At 34.1% G+C, this 21,492-nt stretch overlaps 1 protein-coding gene across 1 annotated transcript in view; it reads right to left on the reverse strand.

The window, feature by feature from the left end:
* The window catches only part of LOC150076816 (synaptogyrin-1-like), a 78,000-nt gene that overhangs the window by 13,150 nt on the left and 43,358 nt on the right, over positions 1-21,492 (reverse strand). The window contains exons 2-3 of the mRNA XM_090386992.1: positions 17,551-17,770; positions 8,663-8,802 (exon numbers count right to left, since the gene is read on the reverse strand). Of these exons, the coding sequence (XP_090243118.1) occupies positions 8,663-8,802; positions 17,551-17,770 (360 nt within the window). The remainder of the gene's footprint in view (positions 1-8,662; positions 8,803-17,550; positions 17,771-21,492) is intronic.

The raw sequence follows: 21,492 nt of genomic DNA on the forward strand, positions 1-21,492 counted from the left end.
GAGCCTGTCATCAGACCAAACACGAAGAGGAAATGATACAATTAGCATGAAAAATGCTGACTTAATTACTTAAATTATGGAATTTAAATAAATAAGTTATTTTAGGACATTATGTTATTAATTATGTTATTTTTTTAGAACATTTAAACTGGCATTGTTAACCTGGAAAAGTTTATTAAATCAAGTACACATACTTTAACAAGGAATTACATATTACATAAACATTTACAGTGTATTATAAAAATATAAACTCCCAGCTGACAGAAACTGAATCCACTTTCAACCAAGACAAAACCAGACTGAGTAGAAACAGAAGGCAATTAGTCTTGCCACCATGAGTCAAGATTAGGAATAAATGACGTTTTTGCAAGAACTGGTTGCTCTGGTATTGAAACTGGCTGCTGAGCAATATTATATTTGACTGCAAAGTTCTCTGGCAGTTCTATTTCTGGTTCCTTTTTGTTTCTGTATAGTACCAGACAGTAATTCTCTTAAATACAGACACACTAGCATTAGCATTTCAGATACTAAGCTGTCTGGTGTTAAAGGAAGTGGTTGACTACTGTACCATTTCAAGTGGAAGGAAGAAACACAGATAACTGTAAAGAAAAATGCCACAGCAATAAGAACAACACCTGAGAAGAGAGCCACACTTCTACCCTCAAAACAGCCAGTCAAGATTTATCATGGCCCATCCTATTACTAAAACTTCAGAAACAAGGAAAAAAACAAAAAACATTAACATTCCAGGCAAACAACTTAACAGATTTACAGTTTATCACTACTAGCAGAGATACCAATATTGAGAGAAAAAAAGAAAAAGCCAGTAGCAAAAATTTCTAGATAGCCTCTCAGTCACAGAGGATGACTCAACAGCCATTCTTGATGCTACAATAAACGTTCCTGTAAAAACTTTGTTTATTCTTAATCACAACACTAGACAAGCATTAATCAGCCTTGAGAAAGATTGCCTGCCAATTCCAATCTTTGTTTTGCTTTGGTTAAAAGTGGATGAAATCTCTTTCACCTTTTAAACTGATTTTATAATTTGTATTTTTAAAATAAATAAGTAACTTTTTTTATAATAATCAATATCCACAGAATAACTTAATATGGCAAACTTTTCAAGTTAGTATTTTTAATTTTTTAATAGTGTTTATATAATTAAACCAGCGTCTTAAGTTAATTTTATAATTTACACCCAACATCTGGTTTGACAACAGGATTTTGCAGTTATTTGAAATTAATTATCCAAATTTCTTTGAAAAATTTAGAAGCATGCTCCGTGGCATTATATATTGGAAGCTTTTTATTTTTCTAATACTGCACAAAATTTGGTTAGTTTATTTAAAGTAGTTAAAAAGTCCAATGCAAAGTTGTTAAAAAATTCACAAGCTAAAACTTGTGAAAATGTGCAGTATACAAGAGATCAGCAAGTGATGGGAGTACTGTAATAGAATAAAACACCATATTAACAAATTAATATTAACTCCTTCAAAATCTGACAAGTGATGTTATCAATTCGTTACTACAGCCTGGTAAGACTGCGCTGGTTATCACTAAGCTTAAACAATATCACAAAATTTTATCAAACCAATGAAATGCATTTACCAGTAATTTCATGAAATGAAACCTGATGTAACTGACTGTACACATAATGCTACAAAACTCTTGTAGCATTATGTGTACTTAGACTGCTCTTAGCCTATTACATAGTACAAAGTCTCATTTTGGATAATATATTCATTCTCTACTCTCATTACTAGACACAGGTCAATGCTTTAAACATCTATAACAAGCAATGACACTACCACACATACAAATACCAACCTCATGGCTCCACTTTTACTATGCCAATTGTCTTAAAAAGAAATTCATATATAAATTTACATCTCAAACATTCATACAAAGTTTTAAATATACGTATCTGCTCATAGGTCGGCCAATTTCAATGAGCAGTATATATGTATACAAAATGTAAACAAAAATAACAATAAAATAAAAGCCAATTAAAAATCTTTCAATGCACATGCAAGTTACTGAAAATGCAAAATTATGTAACTAAGTATACTTAAAAGGACTATTTTGGATTTATATTAAAAAAATACAAAATTTTGTTATTTAGTGTTATTTACACTAAATAACAAAATATCAAAAATATGGTTTTAACATCTTTATTTTTCAAAACCAGATTTCAAGTTGAGTCCCCACACAAAATATATTTTCACTAGATAGAATAACAAAAAGATAGCAGAATCAAATTTTAATGTTTAAAAAAAAAAAAAAAAAAAAAAAAAAAAAAATTGTATTTCAACAATGCTTGATCAAAAAGTCCAATGAATGATTTTAGAACAGCAGCTAAAAGATTGTAAGGCTCAAGACATTTTTCAGAATAAGCACACGAGTTTTAACTCACTATCACATGCCAGCCAATGGAAAGCTGCTTTGAACGAACTTTTTAACGTTTGTCATATGTACTCAAAATTACAAAATCTTCTAGTTTAAAGATATGATGCTATAATGAAAAAAAAAAAAAAAAAGCAGATTTTAGTTATTAGTATTTCTTTAAGCCATATAATGCAAGGAAGCGACAGGCTTCTGCTGCACTAGCCAAAACTGTAAATAAAGAATATATAAAAATAAATAATAAAAATTTTGGTCTGTTTATCTGAAGTAGTTCAATGCAAGGTACTGAACTTATATGAAAAAGGAAAATAAACTGTTTTTCTCTACACATATTAAACCACCCAGCTGACCCCTGAACTTACCCAAGCTGCCAGCCTCAACTACCTATGGAGGTAACTTATCCCAGTAATGAACTCTGTAGCTAAAAGAAACTTTCCTATGATCTATTCTAATTCTCTTTCCCTGCAATTTTAATTTATGGCCTCTAGTTGTGGAATATAACAACGAAAAATTTTCTTCGTTCATTTTACTATCTCCTCTCAGAGCCTTATAGACCCTCAATCAGGTCCCCTCTAAGGATGTTGGTTGTCAGCCCTGCAGCCTACATATTTCAAGTCTTTCCTCATAAGGGTGTTTTTTACAGACCTCACCAAGCAGATTGCCAGTCTTTAGACCATTTCAGGAAGCCCGATGTATTTTTTTGGTGTGGTTTCCATACTTGACACAATATTCCAAGTACAGTCTTGCAAATGTCCTACATGGGAATTATGACCTAACTAACTCTACAGGCAAATGTTCAATAAATCATGGGAATATGACCTAACTAACTCTACAGGCAAAATGTTCAATAAATCATGATAGGACACCATGGACCTTCCTTGCCATCTGCCTACACTGCTTGGAGAACTTCACACCTAACTAAATCATAACTCCCAAATCCCTTTCTTCTCTACTCTTTTTAATTCAATCCCACCAAGTTGGTAAGCTACTTTGGAGTTGCTATTCCCCAATTATAAATCCTTACATTAAAAGCCTTCACTAATTAAACCATAGCTGCCACTTTTCTCAACATCTTTTAAGCCCATCCAAGTCACCCTGAAGAACATCTTAACATAGATTATTATTAACCAGTCATTCAATCTTCACAATACCTGCAAATTTTGACATTGTGCTCTCTGTCTCTCCATCAATGTCATTTATGAAAATGAAGAAAGAGTGGTGCCAGAACAGTCTGATGGCATGGCCACAATTACTATTGGCATTACCAATTACAGTATCCCCCCCAACCACCCACTGCTGGTGAGTTATTGTACTGCCAGCTATTTATATTTCGTATAAACAATCTGAAAAGCTAAATCAATGTTTACTGATGTTTATATTCAGTTGTTAATGGTAGGCAGTATTTTTGTTTTTGTAGCCTTTTTTCAGTCAGATGTTGTGGTGGCATGACCATCAGTGTTTCTGATTATTAAATTTGTTTTTTCCAAAGTACTGGCTCAATTACTGTACTGTCATCTATTCATACTTCATGTATCTGAAAAAACTAAACTGATGTTTAATATTGTTGTTAACAGCATGCAGTCCCCCCCCCCAATTCTATTCAAGTTCAATACTGCAGCTGTTGGCATTTCTGATTATTAAATTTGTTTTCCTGGTGTGCTGGCTCAATTAACTGTACTGCCATCCATTTATACTTCATGTAAACTAATAGCAGGTAGCTTTTTTTTTTTTTTTTTTTGTCCTCCACCAGTCTAAACATTGTAGCTGTTGAGAGTCTCTGCATTTCTGATTATAAAATTTGTTTTCCTGCTGTGCTGCCAAAATTATTGTACTGTCATCCATTCTTCTAAATAATTTTAAAAAACTAAGTCGATGAGCAGTTAAGTACAGGCAGCATTGTTTCTTTTTTTTTCTTCTTTTAAGTCACAGTAACATACTTTGTGATAGAGTGAAGTATTTAGGCATGCTGTCAACATCTTGGAAAGCCCTTTCTCATGACAAAATTACTAAAATTGAGAAATTTTAAAATTACTAAAATTACAAAATTGAGAAATTGCTAGACCATGAAGAAATTTGGGAAAAATAAAGGAAACTTATAAATAAGGCAGTTTCCTACTGTTCCATATGATATGATATGACGGTTTCAGTTTAACTAAATGAACTAAAGATGTTTTTTAGTGTTATTATCAACATGGAAGTAAAAGAAAAACTGTTATAAAGAAATAGTCTGATAAACGAAGACAATTTTTCAAGAATGTATTTAGCAGGAAGGATTTCTGAAGATATGCTGCAACTCTGCCCATCCATAAAAGGACTACTGCCACTTCCACCTTGTATAGCCTTCCTAAGCACATTATACTTACCATAATGAACCTCATCATCCTCTAGTAGTTCTGGGCAACACCACATTTCCAGTAGCCCTATCATGTCAGCATTTAACTGCCCTAAGAAATTTGAATTTACTCATTTTATTGATGATACTCTTACATTATACTAGATGTTCAAGTATAGTTTACCACCCTGACAAAGCCCTTAAAGTTATTTCGGCTTGCTTCCCTAGCAATAGCTTCCTGTTCATTTAAAACATCACTACCCATAGCACATCTTGCAAATATCAGGTGTTGTGAGCAACAAACAAGAACACTTGAGATGTGTGCAAACATTACTTCAATCAGTATCATAAAAATATATTGCCAAGTGGTAAACAAGAAGAGTGCAGTAATGCACAGAAATTTCAGTGGACCATGGTTTGAGTCTGCATGATTGTTAAATATGGTTGATGATTGCATTCACTGACATAATTAATTATAAACTCCTCTGACCTCATGCTCATGAGGTCAAAGGAGTTTAAACAAGAACGTTCTTTAAATATCTGTCTATAGTGGGAAGAGAGAGTCAAACAGGCAGTTTAATTTTATGTTATTTAATTAATTAATTAATTTTTTTTTTTTTTTTTGCTGGTGCAGAAAAAGCCTTAAGCTTCCTTGCATAGGTTGAATAATACTAATACTATTAACCCTGTTCCCCCTAAGGAGAAGAAACAGTGGTAACATCACTGAGGGGGCCTTAAAGGGAGAGTTTCTTTAAACCTTTAATGCCTCCTCAGTGATAGTGACAAGACATTCCTTCTACCTACTAGGGCAGGATATGCTGATGAAAACTGTCTTCCAAAAGCCTTGCATATTTCCTCACGTCTAGTGTTAACCTACAAAGTTTTCAGTATATAGTCCCTCCTGTTGTGCCTGTGCAGAATTGTAAACATCCTGAACTGCTGAAAAATTTCATGGTCTCATATTTATCCAACATATTAACACTATGTGTGCATTTAATATCATTATTCCTCATGAATAATAATGCTCTCTTTACCTTACCCCCTTTTAAAATCTGACAATCCGTTAGTAAAGTTTTAACTGGATAGCAATGATAAAAAGGTACGGCAATCAAAATCACATGTGAAGATAATGCTGATTGCATTTTTTGACAAGAGAATTGTATCAGAAATATGTTCCGCAAGATGTCACTGTTAATTCAACCTACTACCAAGAACTTTTAAAAGAGTAGAGAGATGAAATTCACAACAAATGATGACCCAAAAAAAAAAAAAAAAAAGGAAAATAGTTGGTTTCTTCAGTGTGGCAATGTGGCATGTCACATATCAATCACAGCCTGACAACTTCGATTGAGAGAAACATTCCTGTCATGATGCACTCATCTTATTTGGGAGTAACTGTGGAGCTAGATATGAAATTCTCCGAGCAATGCAGACAGTCTGCGAGGACAGTTCATAGGGTTTTGTCAATGACATACAGGAACTTTTCTAGCAAGGATAAGGAGGTGATTATCCCCTTGAGTACTATGTACAGGTCTGAACGCCTCATTTTAGGAAGGATGTAGATCTGCCGGAACAGGTGCAGAGAATGGCAATGAGATTGCAGCATCTGGAAATTAGGCACCTACAAGGAGATCTCATTGAAGTTTAAGGCCTTGAATGGATTGAACAAGCTCAATGTCGATGGCAGTCTTCCTTTTGCTGAGATTACACACGAGAGGGCATAAATTCAAATTGAGGAAGGATGGTTGCGGGATAGATGTGAGGAAGTGTGCCTTCACCAGCAGCTGGTTGATTGTTGAAACAAACTTCCACCTGTTGTCGTGGAAGTAGGCAGTTTCAATAAATTCATGGAATAACAGGATGGTCAGGTGAAGTGGGTTCCCCCCCCATTTTTGGGGTGATGCTCTATAAGCGTGCTTTCTTGCATCATTTGCTACTACTAATACTAATTGGCTGATCTGCCCATTCCCAAAATTAAAACAGAACATTAAAGAAAAATTATTTCAGTAATTCAAGGAATCTAAGCAAACACACAGACCACCTAAAAGTACACAATAGAACATGTGCATGATTGCAGAAGCAGATTATAATAAAGAATATTAACAACATAAACACTTATCATTGAATACATATATATATACATATATATACACACACACAGCAATACCCCGCATAGCACTGATAATTGGTACCGAAACTATTCCGTGTTATGTGAAACCGTGCTCATTGAGGTATAATTATAATGGGTTTTAATTGAATGCATGCCAGAGAAACACAGTCTACAAACAAATTATAATAAATCTATAAACAATTTGCACTTGATAGCCAATTAAAAGGATTTGAAATTTAAAAAAAAAATTGCAAAAATTTTATTAATGAAAAGGTAACATCATGAGAGATGAGTAAAAAGCTTTAAAAAAAAACAGTTGTTTATTTAAGTATTTCAATAATGAAGTCTGGTGGAGCCGTCTCTTCTTTTTCTCGAAGTACGTGTCTTTGTAACATCGAATCCAGTCTTGTAAGATTTGCCATATCTCGATGCTACGTTCAACATTCAGATCTCCGTCCTTAATCGCCTCGCAGGCCATGTCAACCCCACCCCCAAAAAACTTTCTCCAGTTCTTCTGTTGAAAATTGTTTTGGTGGCACTTCAGTGTTATTCACTTTAGAATCTTTTTCCTCTTCTGCATATGCAGTTTGCTCGTCAATTTAAAGGAGAGTTGCATCATCTAAGTCAGTGGTCTCAAACTGGCAGTCTGCGGGCCCAATCCGGCCCCCGAAGCAATTTTACACGGCCCGCGAATACATTTCAATTATGTATTTGTTGTAAATACGGTGCTTATAATTTTAGAGACATAGAGATATGGACTTAGCTTATGTGCGCGACTGCTATTGAAGGAAAAAGAGATAGAATGAATAGGTTGGGGTTTTGTTTTTGTCACTGTATGCCAGGCCACGTGACTAGGGTAAGGTGGGAGAACTTCCCACATCGGTACAATCAGTAAATTTAGTTCACCAGCCGACAGTTGGTGGCGCTTCAGTATTGTGGTGTTTCCGATTTTTTCTATTGAGTTAGTACTTCTGATATATATTTTCCTTGAGTCAGTAACTAGTTGGTTAGCTGGATGCACAGCTGCGCAGTTCATATTGCTATATAAATGGAGACAAACTAACGTACGGCTCGTCAGCTGCTTTCAGATCGTGCATTTGGCCCGCATGCAATTTGAGTTTGAGGCCACTGATCTAAGTCATCTGCATGTGAGTCAATGCAGTCACATACATTGGCAGTGTCCGAAGCTTCGAATCCCAAGTCTTTTCCAACCTTCACAATGTCTTCGGAAATTATCTGAACTTGCGATTCAAAACCAGTGAAACCAAATGGTGCAAAACATGCTGCCAAACAGAACGCATGTTGTTGGCAGTGATTTCTAGCCAAGATGCAGATATATTTTCGATCATATTTAAAGGGGTAAAAAATAAATTTTGAAATGAAAAGTTTGAAAAACTATCATGTTGTCTCGTCAGGATGGAATTAAGAATACTGAACACTGTTGCACGTTGCAGCTGACTGCCTGAAGGGAGCTAAAGTACCATGTGCATGGTAGACAATACAGTTGGCACCGCAGCATACGTGTATAGTAACTGTCTAGGCTATTGAATGAGTTTTAATATGTACAATAAATTTGACTTAAACTTAATTGAAAACCGTGTTATAGTGAAACCCGTGCTGTTTGAAGCCTTACTAATCGAGGTATTGCTGTACATATATATATAATTTTTTTTTCAATGACACTTTGAAATGTTCACTGACGGTTTCAGTACATATGAAATTACTGTTAAATTTAATACATTATAATTAATTCTGTACCCTATTATTGCATCTACATAAGCTAAAAACATTAAAGACTTGCACAAAAGACTTACCCAAGTGAAGATAGAGAAAAAGCTGAAAGCAATAGCTGCCCTTAAATTGTTAACTCCATATCCTCCTTTTGGATGTGATGAATTTCTCCAGGCATCACACAAATAGCAGAAACCAACAAACCATAGAAATGCACAGCATGCTAATCACAACAGAACAGTAATAAAATAAAACATTTTTGTAAAGCCTAATATACTATAAAACATATCAAATTAATTAGCTACTATTTTATGTTATGGTATTTAAATATTTAAAAAATGTTTATGCTAAAAATTAGCATTCTGTTATAAAATATTTTAAAATTATAACACTGCTGTTCTGTGTTATGATCAGACACTCAAAAGTATAGAGGTAAAAAAAAAAAAAACCCACACACACATGAAAACAAAACAGGAAGAAAACAACAACAAAAAAAGTGAAAAAAAAAAAAGTCAAAGCATTCAACAGAACAAAACTAGAACATATTTTTCATTTAATGAATGCTTTTCCATGTTCAGCATTCTTATGTTGAAATGTGCTAATTATTGAGTAGAAATCTATTACAAAAACTATGAGACCATCCTTTGAGTTTGGGGTCCAGGCTGAAGTCTCCCATCCACACAAAGAATATTTCAACATTCAGCAGAATATTGAATGTAGCTAACAGCCGACTTCAGTAAACATTTTTAAAACTAATTCACACCACCTTCATTTGAATAAAAGACACTGTTACACAACAATTGTGGTGTAACAGTGACTTTTATTTTCATCTAACTGAATCCTCATTTTCAACTAAATTCTAATTATATAAAACCATGTATTATCTCCTTCCCAGACACCCCCACCAATTACCAACAGGTAGTAAGAGTTGCATATACCTTAACACAGTAGAGAGCTCTTTATAAATGAAGTAACAAATATTAATTATAAAAAGAGTGGGAGATCCCCTCAAAAGTTCGAAGTGCCAGGGGCCCCCAATGGGATAGAGACAATCCTGGGTGGGATGGACTGGTAGCTTCTCTGATTTATGTTGACTCTTTTTAAGAACTATAGAATACCCAGCTTTTGCATGTTTCGGTATGCATATTACTGCTGATTCTTCAATCACTGCAAAGGAGCACAATGTGAAAGTGTGCTTAAAATAAATTTATATTCCAGAATGGTTATCTGAAGTCAGAGGAGTTCACAAGGATATTGCATTTTTGTGGTATCAAAGACTTCAAGCATGGCTATACAAGGCACTAAAGGAATCAATCACGGGGGAGGAGGTGAACATATTCCCACCTAATTTTATCTCTTTCAGAACAAAACCCAGGCCAATCATGCTCTCCAGTTTCAGCCCTTCACCGAATTTTCTAGCTCCACCCCCACCAATTACCAACAGACAGTTAAACTGGTCACCTCACTATTCATCCATTTCAGCATCCTCCCCATGCTTATTTTTTAATGGTATATGCACTTTCAAGGCTTCTGTGACTAGCTTTAAAGGTATACCATAATTCTAATGTATTTGTGTACTGTGCACTATTTCCCCAGTTAATAGAGGTCTTGTAGCACCTTAAGCTGTCAGAATCTTGTTTCTTGAAATTAAAAGCCACTCCTTTGCCCTTAACAACTGCTATCTCTCTCTCTCTCTCTCTCTCTCTCTCTCTCTATCTCTCTCCCCCCCCTCCCCCCATCATCCAACTTAAAACTCTATGATCACTTCCTGTTACTGTTTTTGTACTGTCAGTCCTATAATGTCATCTGGTTCACGGGTGATGATCAGGTCTAGAATATTTCCATATCCATGAGAAAGTTGGCCACTCCTTCCCTCAAAACCACTTCAGACTCTTAACATTGGATTTGAACTTGTTACCTAATGGGTTCAAATTCAAACTTCCAGCAAGCCAATCTGAAGCTGTGATCAATTCAGAATGTTGTTTGTAAGCCATTGATAAGTTCACTTCCTCTCCCTCATGAGTGACAAAATCCAGGTGCAATACTCGGATGGGTATCAGAAGTCTTTAAAAACTGTGTTCAATTAACTTTATATTAAAAAAAAAAAAAAAAAACAAGAAAAGACTACTTGACTGTCTTTCATGTAACATCTCTACAAAACCTCATCAATGTATTAATATTTTGCTGCTGCCTTTTCTATGAAAAGCCCATTGCAAATTAGAAAACTACCAATGGCAAGCTTTAGTGCATGTCAAAAAATATGTAAAAATGTACATAACCTGTTCATTTTTGAGTTAAAGCCATGCAGTTTTCCAATCCATGTTCTGTGTAAATTTCCATATCTCACAGATTTGTGCTAGTGCTGCATGTCTACAGAATTTATTTAGGTTCCAGAACTTTCACAATATCCACGATTCTTAAAGATTTTCCAAAGACCCTCTTATTAATAATATATTTTTTTATCACAGCATGAGACAGTGAAAGTTTTTCATCAAGGTTGTCTCATATTCTAGACAGCTCCAAGTTAAAATATTTCTATTGTTCTTTAACTTGAAGTGTCCCTACAATGAGGTTGAGTCCTACTTGGTGGCAGAACTACGTGTCCAATTCCAGAGTTTATTTGTACATTTATGTAATTTGGCATGTTTAGCATTATCCATTCGTTATTGGAAAAATCATTTCAGATATACTGGAGTACATCTGAAAGTTACTATTGATGTTGGTTAAGCTTTGAATTTTGTGTTAAACTCACGACAGCATGTAGCTCTTATGTGTGAGAGTTCTAACGATATGCACAGGTATTTCCCAGTAGTCCATTTGTAATTAAAAAAAAAACAACCATTACATGTCAAATAAATAATAGTAATCTTCTTTAATCTAATTTTTCCCAGTCTTACAATTTTAAAAGGAAGAGAAAATTTTTCTGGAAACTCAGTGTTTTCTCTATGTTTTAGATAGCTACAATACAATCAGTTTTACAATGTGCTATTATCACATCACAGAAAACATATACAATAGATTCTTAATTACACAGGGGATAGATTAACATGTAAGCCACATAAGCATAAAACGCAGGGGCAACTCGTCCATAGGCACTGCAGCAACCCCAGCTATTTAAATCTAGATATACAGCGAACGGAGTTATATGAAAATTTGTGAAGAACAATACAACACAATGAATATTTTTATTAACAGGACCTGCATATAGTATGTGCATCCTCTATTTCCAGTAATCATTTCAATAATAAATGAATAAAAACATGACATCGTTTCCAACTTTGAAGTTTAATTAACCGTAGGCCTCACTGTGTGCCGGGCAGTGACACATTTTGCATTCCAGTGAATATCTGGTAGTTGGTTGCCATTGGCAACCAGCATATTGGCAACTTGCCAATATATATATTTTTATAGGTGAAACGAATTAAAGTACCTGTAAAGCGCACAGTACAGATTTCATCGTTGACCATGATGGGTGTGTAGGCACAATGTCGGTGTCTTTTTGTTATTCGCCCGAATTTCCATTAGGTAACTAAATAATATAATAGAATAATACGCAACATTCAACGGTGTAATTATGCAATTACAGCTTAATTGCAAATTGAGCTTGAACTTGGTAAGTTTAAGTTATATTATGAGGTGATGTGCAAGTAAAACATTATTTCTACGACACACGATTTTGCGAAATTTGATTCGATCATGGCCTCCATGCTTCCCCATGAAGTAAATTGCGTGACAGTGAATAAATTTCAACTTAGTTTTTCAAAATTATCTCTCCAAGAAAAAAATGCAATTAAAAAAGAAGGCTGCCCCACAGCAAAGATTCAAATTTCTCAGCAGGGAATAAGTAATAATAAGAAATATATCCGCAGTTTTAAAACTGAATGGTACCAAAGGAAAAGTTGGCTTTGTGGTTGTGAAGTTAAAAATGCATTGTTTTGTTTTCCATGTTTACTGCTGTTCGGTGACTTAACATGGACAAAAAGTGGCTTTACAAACATAAACAGAATGAAAGAAAAAAACTCTAAAACATGAGTGTTCAAAGAAACATCTTGATAATGTGATTTCCCTATCGCTTTTAGAAAGCGTAAATATTAAAGAACAGTTTAGTGAGGCCTACAGACTTTCGATCTACAAACATAACAGAAAAGTTACCAAGAATCATAAGGTGTTATCTAAAATAAAAGACTGCATTAAATTTTGTGGACAATATGAAATTCCTTTAGGTGGACATGACAAAAAAGATGATTCTAAAAATCCAGCAGTATTCAGAGGATTAATAAATTTTGCAAGTACATTAGATTCCAATTTAAAGAACCATTTAGAAAGTAATGCAGCATTTAAAGGCATTTCAAAAACTATTCAGAATGATATTCTTGACTGTTTTCTGCAAATATGCCAGGATGAAATAAAAAAAAGAAATTAAAGAAGCCTCATTCGTAGCTGTCGTGGCTGATGACACAACAGATGTTTCAGAACATATGCAAATGGTAATTTGTTCCGAGATATGAACTGAATGGAGACATTGAGCATTTTTGGGGTTTTTTCACTCTGGAAAACCAAATGGAATATCGAAGTGCATTCTAGAACAGTTAGACATAATCCTCAAAGAAAATACTCAAAAACTTGTTGTTCAAATTGGTTGTTGGTGCAAGTGTGATGAAAGGCAAGAAAGGGAGAGTGCAGGCTAAAATAAAAGTGTACAAAGATGCACATTTTATTCACTGCTATGCACACCAACTGAATCCGATGATGAGAAATGCAGCAAGTAGTACCCGAGATTCAAGAATATTCTTTTCGAACCTCATGTTGATATCAACAGTTTTCTCGAGATCACAAAGTCTCTCTGTTCTCAGAAAGCATATGGAAAGCAGTGTTGCCTGACCTTCCCCTACAAGATGGAACTTCAATATACGCACCGTGAACAGCATTTATGAAATTTTTGAATCCTTAAAAAAGTGCATGGAGGGACTACAAGAGACAGCAAACGCAGATAAGACAATTTCAGAAGCAACTGGAATTTTGCACACCTTAAGTAATGAAAAATTTGAGTTCTGGTTAGAACTTTTAAATCAGATAATGCCTCACATGTAAGTTATTTATAATCAAATGCAATCTCGAGAAGCTGAGGCAGTTAAAATACACGAATATATAGAAAACTTTAAGAATGCCATTCTAAAAATCAGGAATTCAATGTACTGTGAACATCCTTCAAAAACACTCATGATTGAAGCAAAGGAAGTATGTGACTATATAAGTGTTGACATAGGAGAGAGATATTCTTTTACAAAGCAATTAATTGCTGCTAAATTGCTTAACAAGGAGAACTGTTATTTTTCGTACGAAAATGACCATGGAAGAGGTACGGGAAACTACTGAGGCATATCCCATGATTGAAAGAGAAAAACGTCTTACGGAATTACAAGTTTTCTATAGCAGATATGATCTACACAATTATTGCAAATTAACTTACTTGCTGAAATTTATCTCAGAAAATAATCTAGCTGAAGTTCTTGGTGAACTTATAAAACTCATAAAAGTTCTTTTGACCATTCCGATGACTACTTCCGAGCTGGAACGCTGCCATTGGACATTAAAAAGAATAAAAACATTTTTAAGGAGCACTATGAATCAGAAAAAGCTAAATGCTCAAGCAATGCTTTCAATGGAGAAAAGCTTGGTCAACAGTGCACCAAACTTGAATGAAAAAGTTATTAATCTATTTTCAACAACAGGCCTCTGTAGCCGAGTGGTCAGGAGCGGGAGTGCAGTAGCACACGCTCTTTGAGTAGACTGGGGTTCAAGCCCCTGACTGCTGAATACGATCGATCTGCCAACCCGCACTGGACCAGCGTGGCAGATTATGGTCCATTTCCCTCAGCATGAATTGTTGAGGAGGCTTCCATCCTGCAATGGGTTGATAATGGCTGCAATTTATCTTTTTTTTTTTTTTTTTTTCAACAAATAAAAATCGAAGAATGGATTTTGTTTTTAAATAAAAGTTCAAGTCTGTTAATGGTAAATATCCGGTTAATGTTTTGTAGTATTTTTAACTTGCTTATTATTATTATTGTGTATGTCTACATGTCTTATAACCAAAGCATTTTAATATAACTTTAAGACGCAGCACCCCCAAACATCTGAGTCACGAGCTGCTACTGATAAAAAACGGCACTAAGAGTGATGTGCCACAATGCATATCTGTGTTAAATGCAACCAAGTACTGTGCTGAAATGCATACAAGCAGCCATTTTTAAGTACTCAACAAACAAGTGTTATAAACATAAAGGCACACAATTAACAACTACTTAATACTGACACACTGACAATGTTTTGCAGTAATCTTTGGCTTTTATTTATAGACTTGGCATATAGTTTTATTTGTTCTTTGCTTGTGTTATGTTATTTTACACACTTGAATAAACTTTTCATAGCGAAAAGTTTATTCAAGTTATAATATGAATATTTCATAAAATTAAGATTTGTTCTGATTTAAAGCTCAGCAGCCATAAGTGTTTGCTTTTAGCAATGAATTTCAAAAACTTTTAATTTTGAACCATTATGCATGAATTTTCAAAATGTTGCTTGTTTCAAACAATCCGAAAATTATGGCACACCGAATGTGTTCTCTCACATTTAAGTGTCACCAAACATGTTCTGGAGTCTCTACAACCTGTAGAAATCAAAGTCAGATAACAAAATGATATTACTGGAATCCATTACATTTGTTTACATTTTTTAATGTTAATGTAGACAAGACACTTGAATTTTTCAGAAACTGCATCCTTCACCTTTGCTTTCTGCCTACCAGCTCAACAGTCATACTTAGTAATGCTTCACATTTATTACTCTACAATCAATTTTAATGTTCCTCTTGGAGTTTTGTTTTGCTAATTTGTATTCATGTGCATCCATAATGTTAAAACAGAAAAGGGTTGTTCTCTCCATCAAACAAAAACTTCAGTTTATCAGTAAACATGAAAAAGGTGCTGTCAATTTTAATGAGTCTCTACTTAACTACATGGAACAACAACAACAAGACTGCTCTCACTAACAAGATGCTTGACAATTTATACATTTTTAGGAAGGCACATGAAAAAGAAAAAAACCACATTGCTTTTCTTTACTTTATTCAAAAGATATTATGTACATATTAAAATTTTTGGCAAATCTTCTCGTGCTATTGTTAACTTTTATAAATATGAATACAGTGGGTAGGTAAATAAATATACGTTTTTGTCACATTTACAACATTTTCTTTCATTCTGAACATTATCTGAGGTTCTGATTATCCAAGAAAACTTATTTCCTAATCACTTCAGATAATTGGGAGCCTACTGTACTGTTTGTATACTATCTTTCATATTATATTTTAATAGGCATTTGCCCTTTTTGAAAATATATAAAAATTCAGAATATATGAAAGTATGACTGTATATATAAAAATAGGCAGTTACTGCATATCATACAATAAAAATAATGCATAACTTTAGTCTCTTCTAGTGAGCATCTAATGCTTGAAAGAGGTCCAAAATAAGAATAAGGAAGCAACCAGCCATGCAGTTAGTAATGCTACTATTTACAACAAGGACAGAGAAACTAAGGCCTGAATATGAACAGAGCCAAATATTGTCAAGGCATTTCATTTAGAAAATCATTTGCAAGTTTCATAGCTAGCTCAGCTTCCAAATGAATTAGTTTGAAATCTAATAAGAAATAGTTTACTGAAAACAGACACAGCCTGAGATACCAGAAGTAATTTGTATTGTATTAACATAACATATAAATAACATACATAAAGAAAGAAAATTCACTGAAAAAACTCAGAGCCAGATGACCTGCTTTTAAAAAATAGTCATTCTTACTATCAAAATGTTTTTCAGGGATGTACCAACAAATAAACAACATATAATAAATGCCGATTACAATTAAATTTAATGCAGACCTTCCAGTATTTCTTAATGTTGCTCTTTCTCTTGTTGTCATCTCCAATTGAGACAAAACAGTGTATCATGTAACATCTGTTCTCTGTATGATGGTTACATTCTGTGGCTGTCTTTAAGAAGCATTGTGAAAATCATTTGTATGAAGTATGAAAACAGTCTACCAGTTGCTTATAAGTTATATTCAGCAACTGAATTTTCTTGTGCAAGAATATAATACAGCATAAATGATATTTTATATACTATATACTTTAATTTATCAAGCTTTCAATATTCACATCACAGGAAAAATGTTACTATAAATTTTTCCTTGGGGCCCCTTATAAATTATATAACATGATAAACTTTTCACATATTCCCACAACATTTTATAATGTACCTTGAACTCATTACATAACAAAATGCTCATATTCAAGTCATGTTTTTTAAGAAAAAATACTTAATTAATATTTGTACAACCTCACATATAATAAATTAGAATGTTTTTTTCTGAGAAACCCTCTTGCCTAACATAATTTGTGAATAGACTTTTAATATATTCCACATATAAATGTTTTAATACCCTTAAAAATATTTAAGAAATTAACATTTTAAGACTGAACCCAAACACATAGGAATAAATGATTGAGGGAATATCATCATCATCATCTTCATTTTGGAAATGTTTGTCTACTCAGACCAGTGTCCCTCTGTCTGAGATCAGCAAGCTACAGTTGATTGAAAAGGCATTTAATAATGCCTTCAGCTTCTAATGCAATTCAAACCCACATCTTTCCAAATGATATGATAAAATCATATCATGGAGGACTAAGGGCATGTGTTCATTTCAAAAACTTAGAATATAACTTAGAATATTAAGCTAATATTAAGAATACTTAGAATATTAAACTAAGGCTAGGGTGTCATATAGGGGAAAGAAAAATTAAAAAAAAAAAAAATACACAACTATATTTCAATACTGCATTTCCAAAAATAAGATCAGAATATTCCAGACTGTCTGTTTTGAAAGATTAATTGCACAGTCAACATACCTGAGAAGCCAACATCTGCCAGAACAGCACGCCGACGGATCTTTACACTAGAGAAAGTATCAAACAATGCTTCCACAATAATAAAGCCGATACTTGCAAGAAATGCAATAACTCCTATACCAATCCCATAATTGCAAGCATTTGTATCTTTGTTGTACTGGCAAACTCCATTCAGCCATCCTTCTGATGCTATACATCCAAATACTACTATTGCAAAAAGCTAAGAGGAAGAAAAAAAAGAATGAATTATTTTCTATATTATTAAATGAAATCAAATTTAAAATAGTTTATGGAAAGATATTCATAATGAGAGTTTATGGAAAGATATTCATAATGAGAGTTTATGGAAAGGTATTCATCTAAATGAGAGTAAAAATATAATAAAGAGATATGAGGGGTTCAATAAAAATACTTAAATATTATAATCCTTGCATTGTTTTGCCACTACTAAACACTAATACTCAAATTCAAATGTTTTTAATCATTTAAAAAATGCCTAAAACTATACTGAATACAACAAATTATATAAATCTGTTCTATAGTCAACTTTAAGCCATATAAACTAATAATAATCTTTGTTGCAAATAATAAGATAATTTAAACATTAACTTTTTTTTTTTTTTGAAAGCATGACATGGCAAAGTGCCAAACATCAGGTCTTGAAAAAGTGGAGGATCTGGCTTTAATTTCACTTAAATAAATGTTGTTTTGAATTGGTCTCCTAATGTAATATTCACACTGTTTGAAAAATAAAGTTGCTGAATTTAATAATTCATTTGGATCTCAACTAAAAAGTCACTGCTGTTTCAAAGTTACAATGTTTGAAATGATTCTATATCAGCTGTCCAATTATTTAAAGCTACCTTCAGAATTGTGTACCATTTGCTGAATACCTATGGTACACATACCATAGGTATTCACAACTGATGGCATGTGTATCACTGGAAGTATAAGGGGTGGTCAAAAAGTTCTTATAACACATTAATAAAATATCATGAAAAAAAACTTGTATGACAATGTCTTATGCAGTCTCTAAAATTTAATTTATGTTGGTAGGTAGAATAAGAATGAATAAACAGCAAATCAGGCATTATTTGGTAATCAAATGTTTAACTAATGAGGGCAGAAATGCTAAAGAAATCCATAAAAGAATGGCTAAGTGTTTGTGGGAGTATCACCCAGTTTTGCTACTATTGCAAGATACTGTTGCAGGAGAGCTAAAAAAGGACAGGGGTCAGTTAAGTATAATCCATGGTCTGGTCAACCACATAAAGCAATCCATTCTGAAACAACTGCCATTGTTAAAGGAAAAATAATTTTAGAAAAGAGAAGAATATTTAAAACATGTCTGAACTTGAAAAAGTACTTAACATTTCCCATGGAAGCATTTTAATAATAATACATAGGCATTTGGGAATGTCCAAAGTTTGTACAAGATGAGTTCCCAGAAAAATTTCTATTCAAGACAAACAATGGAAGGTGGAGTCATCAAAAGAGAATTTAAAATTTATTCTTGCTAATCCAGACAGATTTTTATCTTATTTGGTGACTGGTGATGAAACGTGGCAAAATTTTTATGATCCTAAATCTCGAATAAGAAAGAATCTAGCAGAAGCACAAGGAATCAACAACCCAAAAAAAAAAAAAAAAAAAAAAAAATTTAAATCCAACAATCAGCTAGAAAAAGGGTTTCTCTCAGTTTTCTGGAACACAAAAGGATTGCTGTTAATTGATTACCCTGCACCTAAAACCACAATAACAGGAGAATATTATGCCAGCCTTATGCTAAAGTTAAAAGCTGCAGTTCAGGAAAAAAAAAAAAAAAAGAAAAGGAAAGTTGCATCACTGGATTTTGCTTCTCCTTGACAATGCACCTGTGCACAAAGCCTGGGTTGCACAAACTATAATTGATGAATGCAGATTTGAACAATCAACTCTCCCCCCCCCACCACTGATACAGCCCACATATGCCAATAAATATATTTATTCAGAAACCTTAAGTCATCTTCATGGACTTCATTTTAAGATGGTGAATAGCTAAAAGTAATTGTGAAAGACTGGTTCAATGCCCAACCTGAAGAATTTTTTGAAGGATAAAACCAGGTTCCAAGTGTAGGGCAAGTCCCCCCCTTTTCATTTAACAAAACTTGGACAAACCATCCCACTAATCCAGGCACAAAGTGTTTTTTTATTTATTTCTTCTATTCGTATTTTATTCATGTCCTTATTTCTTTGAGATTAAATATATTACAGTATATATTATAAAAATGCTTTCATTTTTAGCCCTTTTGCTTGCTTTTAAGAAGCATTTATTCCTCAAAGTGCCCTATACTTTTTCCGCAGCCTGTATAAACTAAAATAGCGGCACTCCCTCGGAGATAGCTGCGTTTCACTTTTGTTTTCGCACGTGCAATAATCATCGCCCCAGGGGATTTGGTTTTATTCATTTTTTTTTTTTTTAGGAGCATTAGCAACTAAGGCCTTGCTCCAGGATATGCGGTGGTCATTCCCTGACCTTTCCGCATCCTCCTTATTTGGTGGTGACAGGTTCGAACCCAGGTCTAACCAAGAAGCGTGTGCTATGCACTGCTGCTCTGCTCCTTCCCACCGGGCTACGGAGGCACCGCCCGAGGGGATGCGGTCGTTGAAACACTATATCACCGTTAAGTGTCCAGTCGCATTACATGACAGTTCCTAAGTTTTATTCTTTGCCCCACGTAATTAACCCGTGAAATCAGAATAGGTCATGGGAAACTCAGATAGGGGGACGCAGAAGTATATATTTGAAGAGGAGATAAGCAGACAGGGGATTTTTTGGTGAGACTTGATAGCAAAGAGAAATTAGAGAGAGACGTGAGAGATTTGTGAGATTTCAGGGTTAGAGAGCTGAGAAGAGAAGGGAAAAATCAGAAGAGGAGAGACAGAAAAGAATCGATGATGTACCGCTGTTCTAGAACTACGGCCCCTGAGGCAATGCTGAATTATTCAGGTAAGTCAACCCTTGTTGACTAATGACAACTGTACTAAATTCCCCAAAGTCGAACCTACCCTCCTCTTGTTTTATTCACATTTAAAGACCTCTCTCCTCGTGGACACATTCTGACAACTGTTTTATCAACTCTTAGTAATTAGGATTTAACAGATAATGCGACTTACCAACCTAGTTGTCAAAAATACTAATTATAACTGTTAAGTTGACATATTTTCCTATTCTAGCATTAGAACAGTTATGTTATGACAAGCACCAATCATTTTGAATACTTGTGAGAGCAATGAGGGAAGAGCCCACATGAAGAACACTATTAATTTCTTATATTAATAGCAGCAATATTTTAACCTGCTTAGTTTGTACCCAAGGAATCTTATACAAGTGTTACCCAAATCATGACCAATTCTTTAATGATTAATTGTACAATTTAGTATGTTTAATAAACCTTGTTTTGTTATTGATTCTGCCTTGTGACAATTCTCTGCTACACATAACTCACTGAACAAATTGTTGAAGAAGAACCATAGTTATGCGGTGCTTTGGAGCCCAATCACATAGAAAGGAGCCCAAAGTATAGACAACGCAATCTTCGATGGTGCGAGCTTGCTCTCAGTGTCAATCTGAGTGAGTCTTGAGGGCATGGGATTTTTGTCCTAATCTAAATCACTAGACAATCATATGAAACCCAGGTTTTCTGTATGCAATATTAGTGTCTGATCTTGCAGGAAGCCGAGTGGTTCACAGAGAACGTTGATTGGCAAGCACACACTATAACGGAAACACCTGCGGAACAATATTAAGAGCACTGTAAATATTTTGATCAATCTGAAGTACTGATTAAGTCATAAAATGCAGATATTGTAGGGAAAGCGGAGACATGGTGCCACTCAGACATAAGTAATGCTGAATTTGAATATGAAGAGTAAAATGTAAACAGAAAGAACAGAATGGGG

The sequence above is a fragment of the Mastigoproctus giganteus genome, chromosome 12 (assembly GCF_048544385.1).
Source record: "Mastigoproctus giganteus isolate SK-2022 chromosome 12, ASM4854438v1, whole genome shotgun sequence".
NCBI lineage: Eukaryota > Metazoa > Arthropoda > Arachnida > Uropygi > Thelyphonidae > Mastigoproctus > Mastigoproctus giganteus.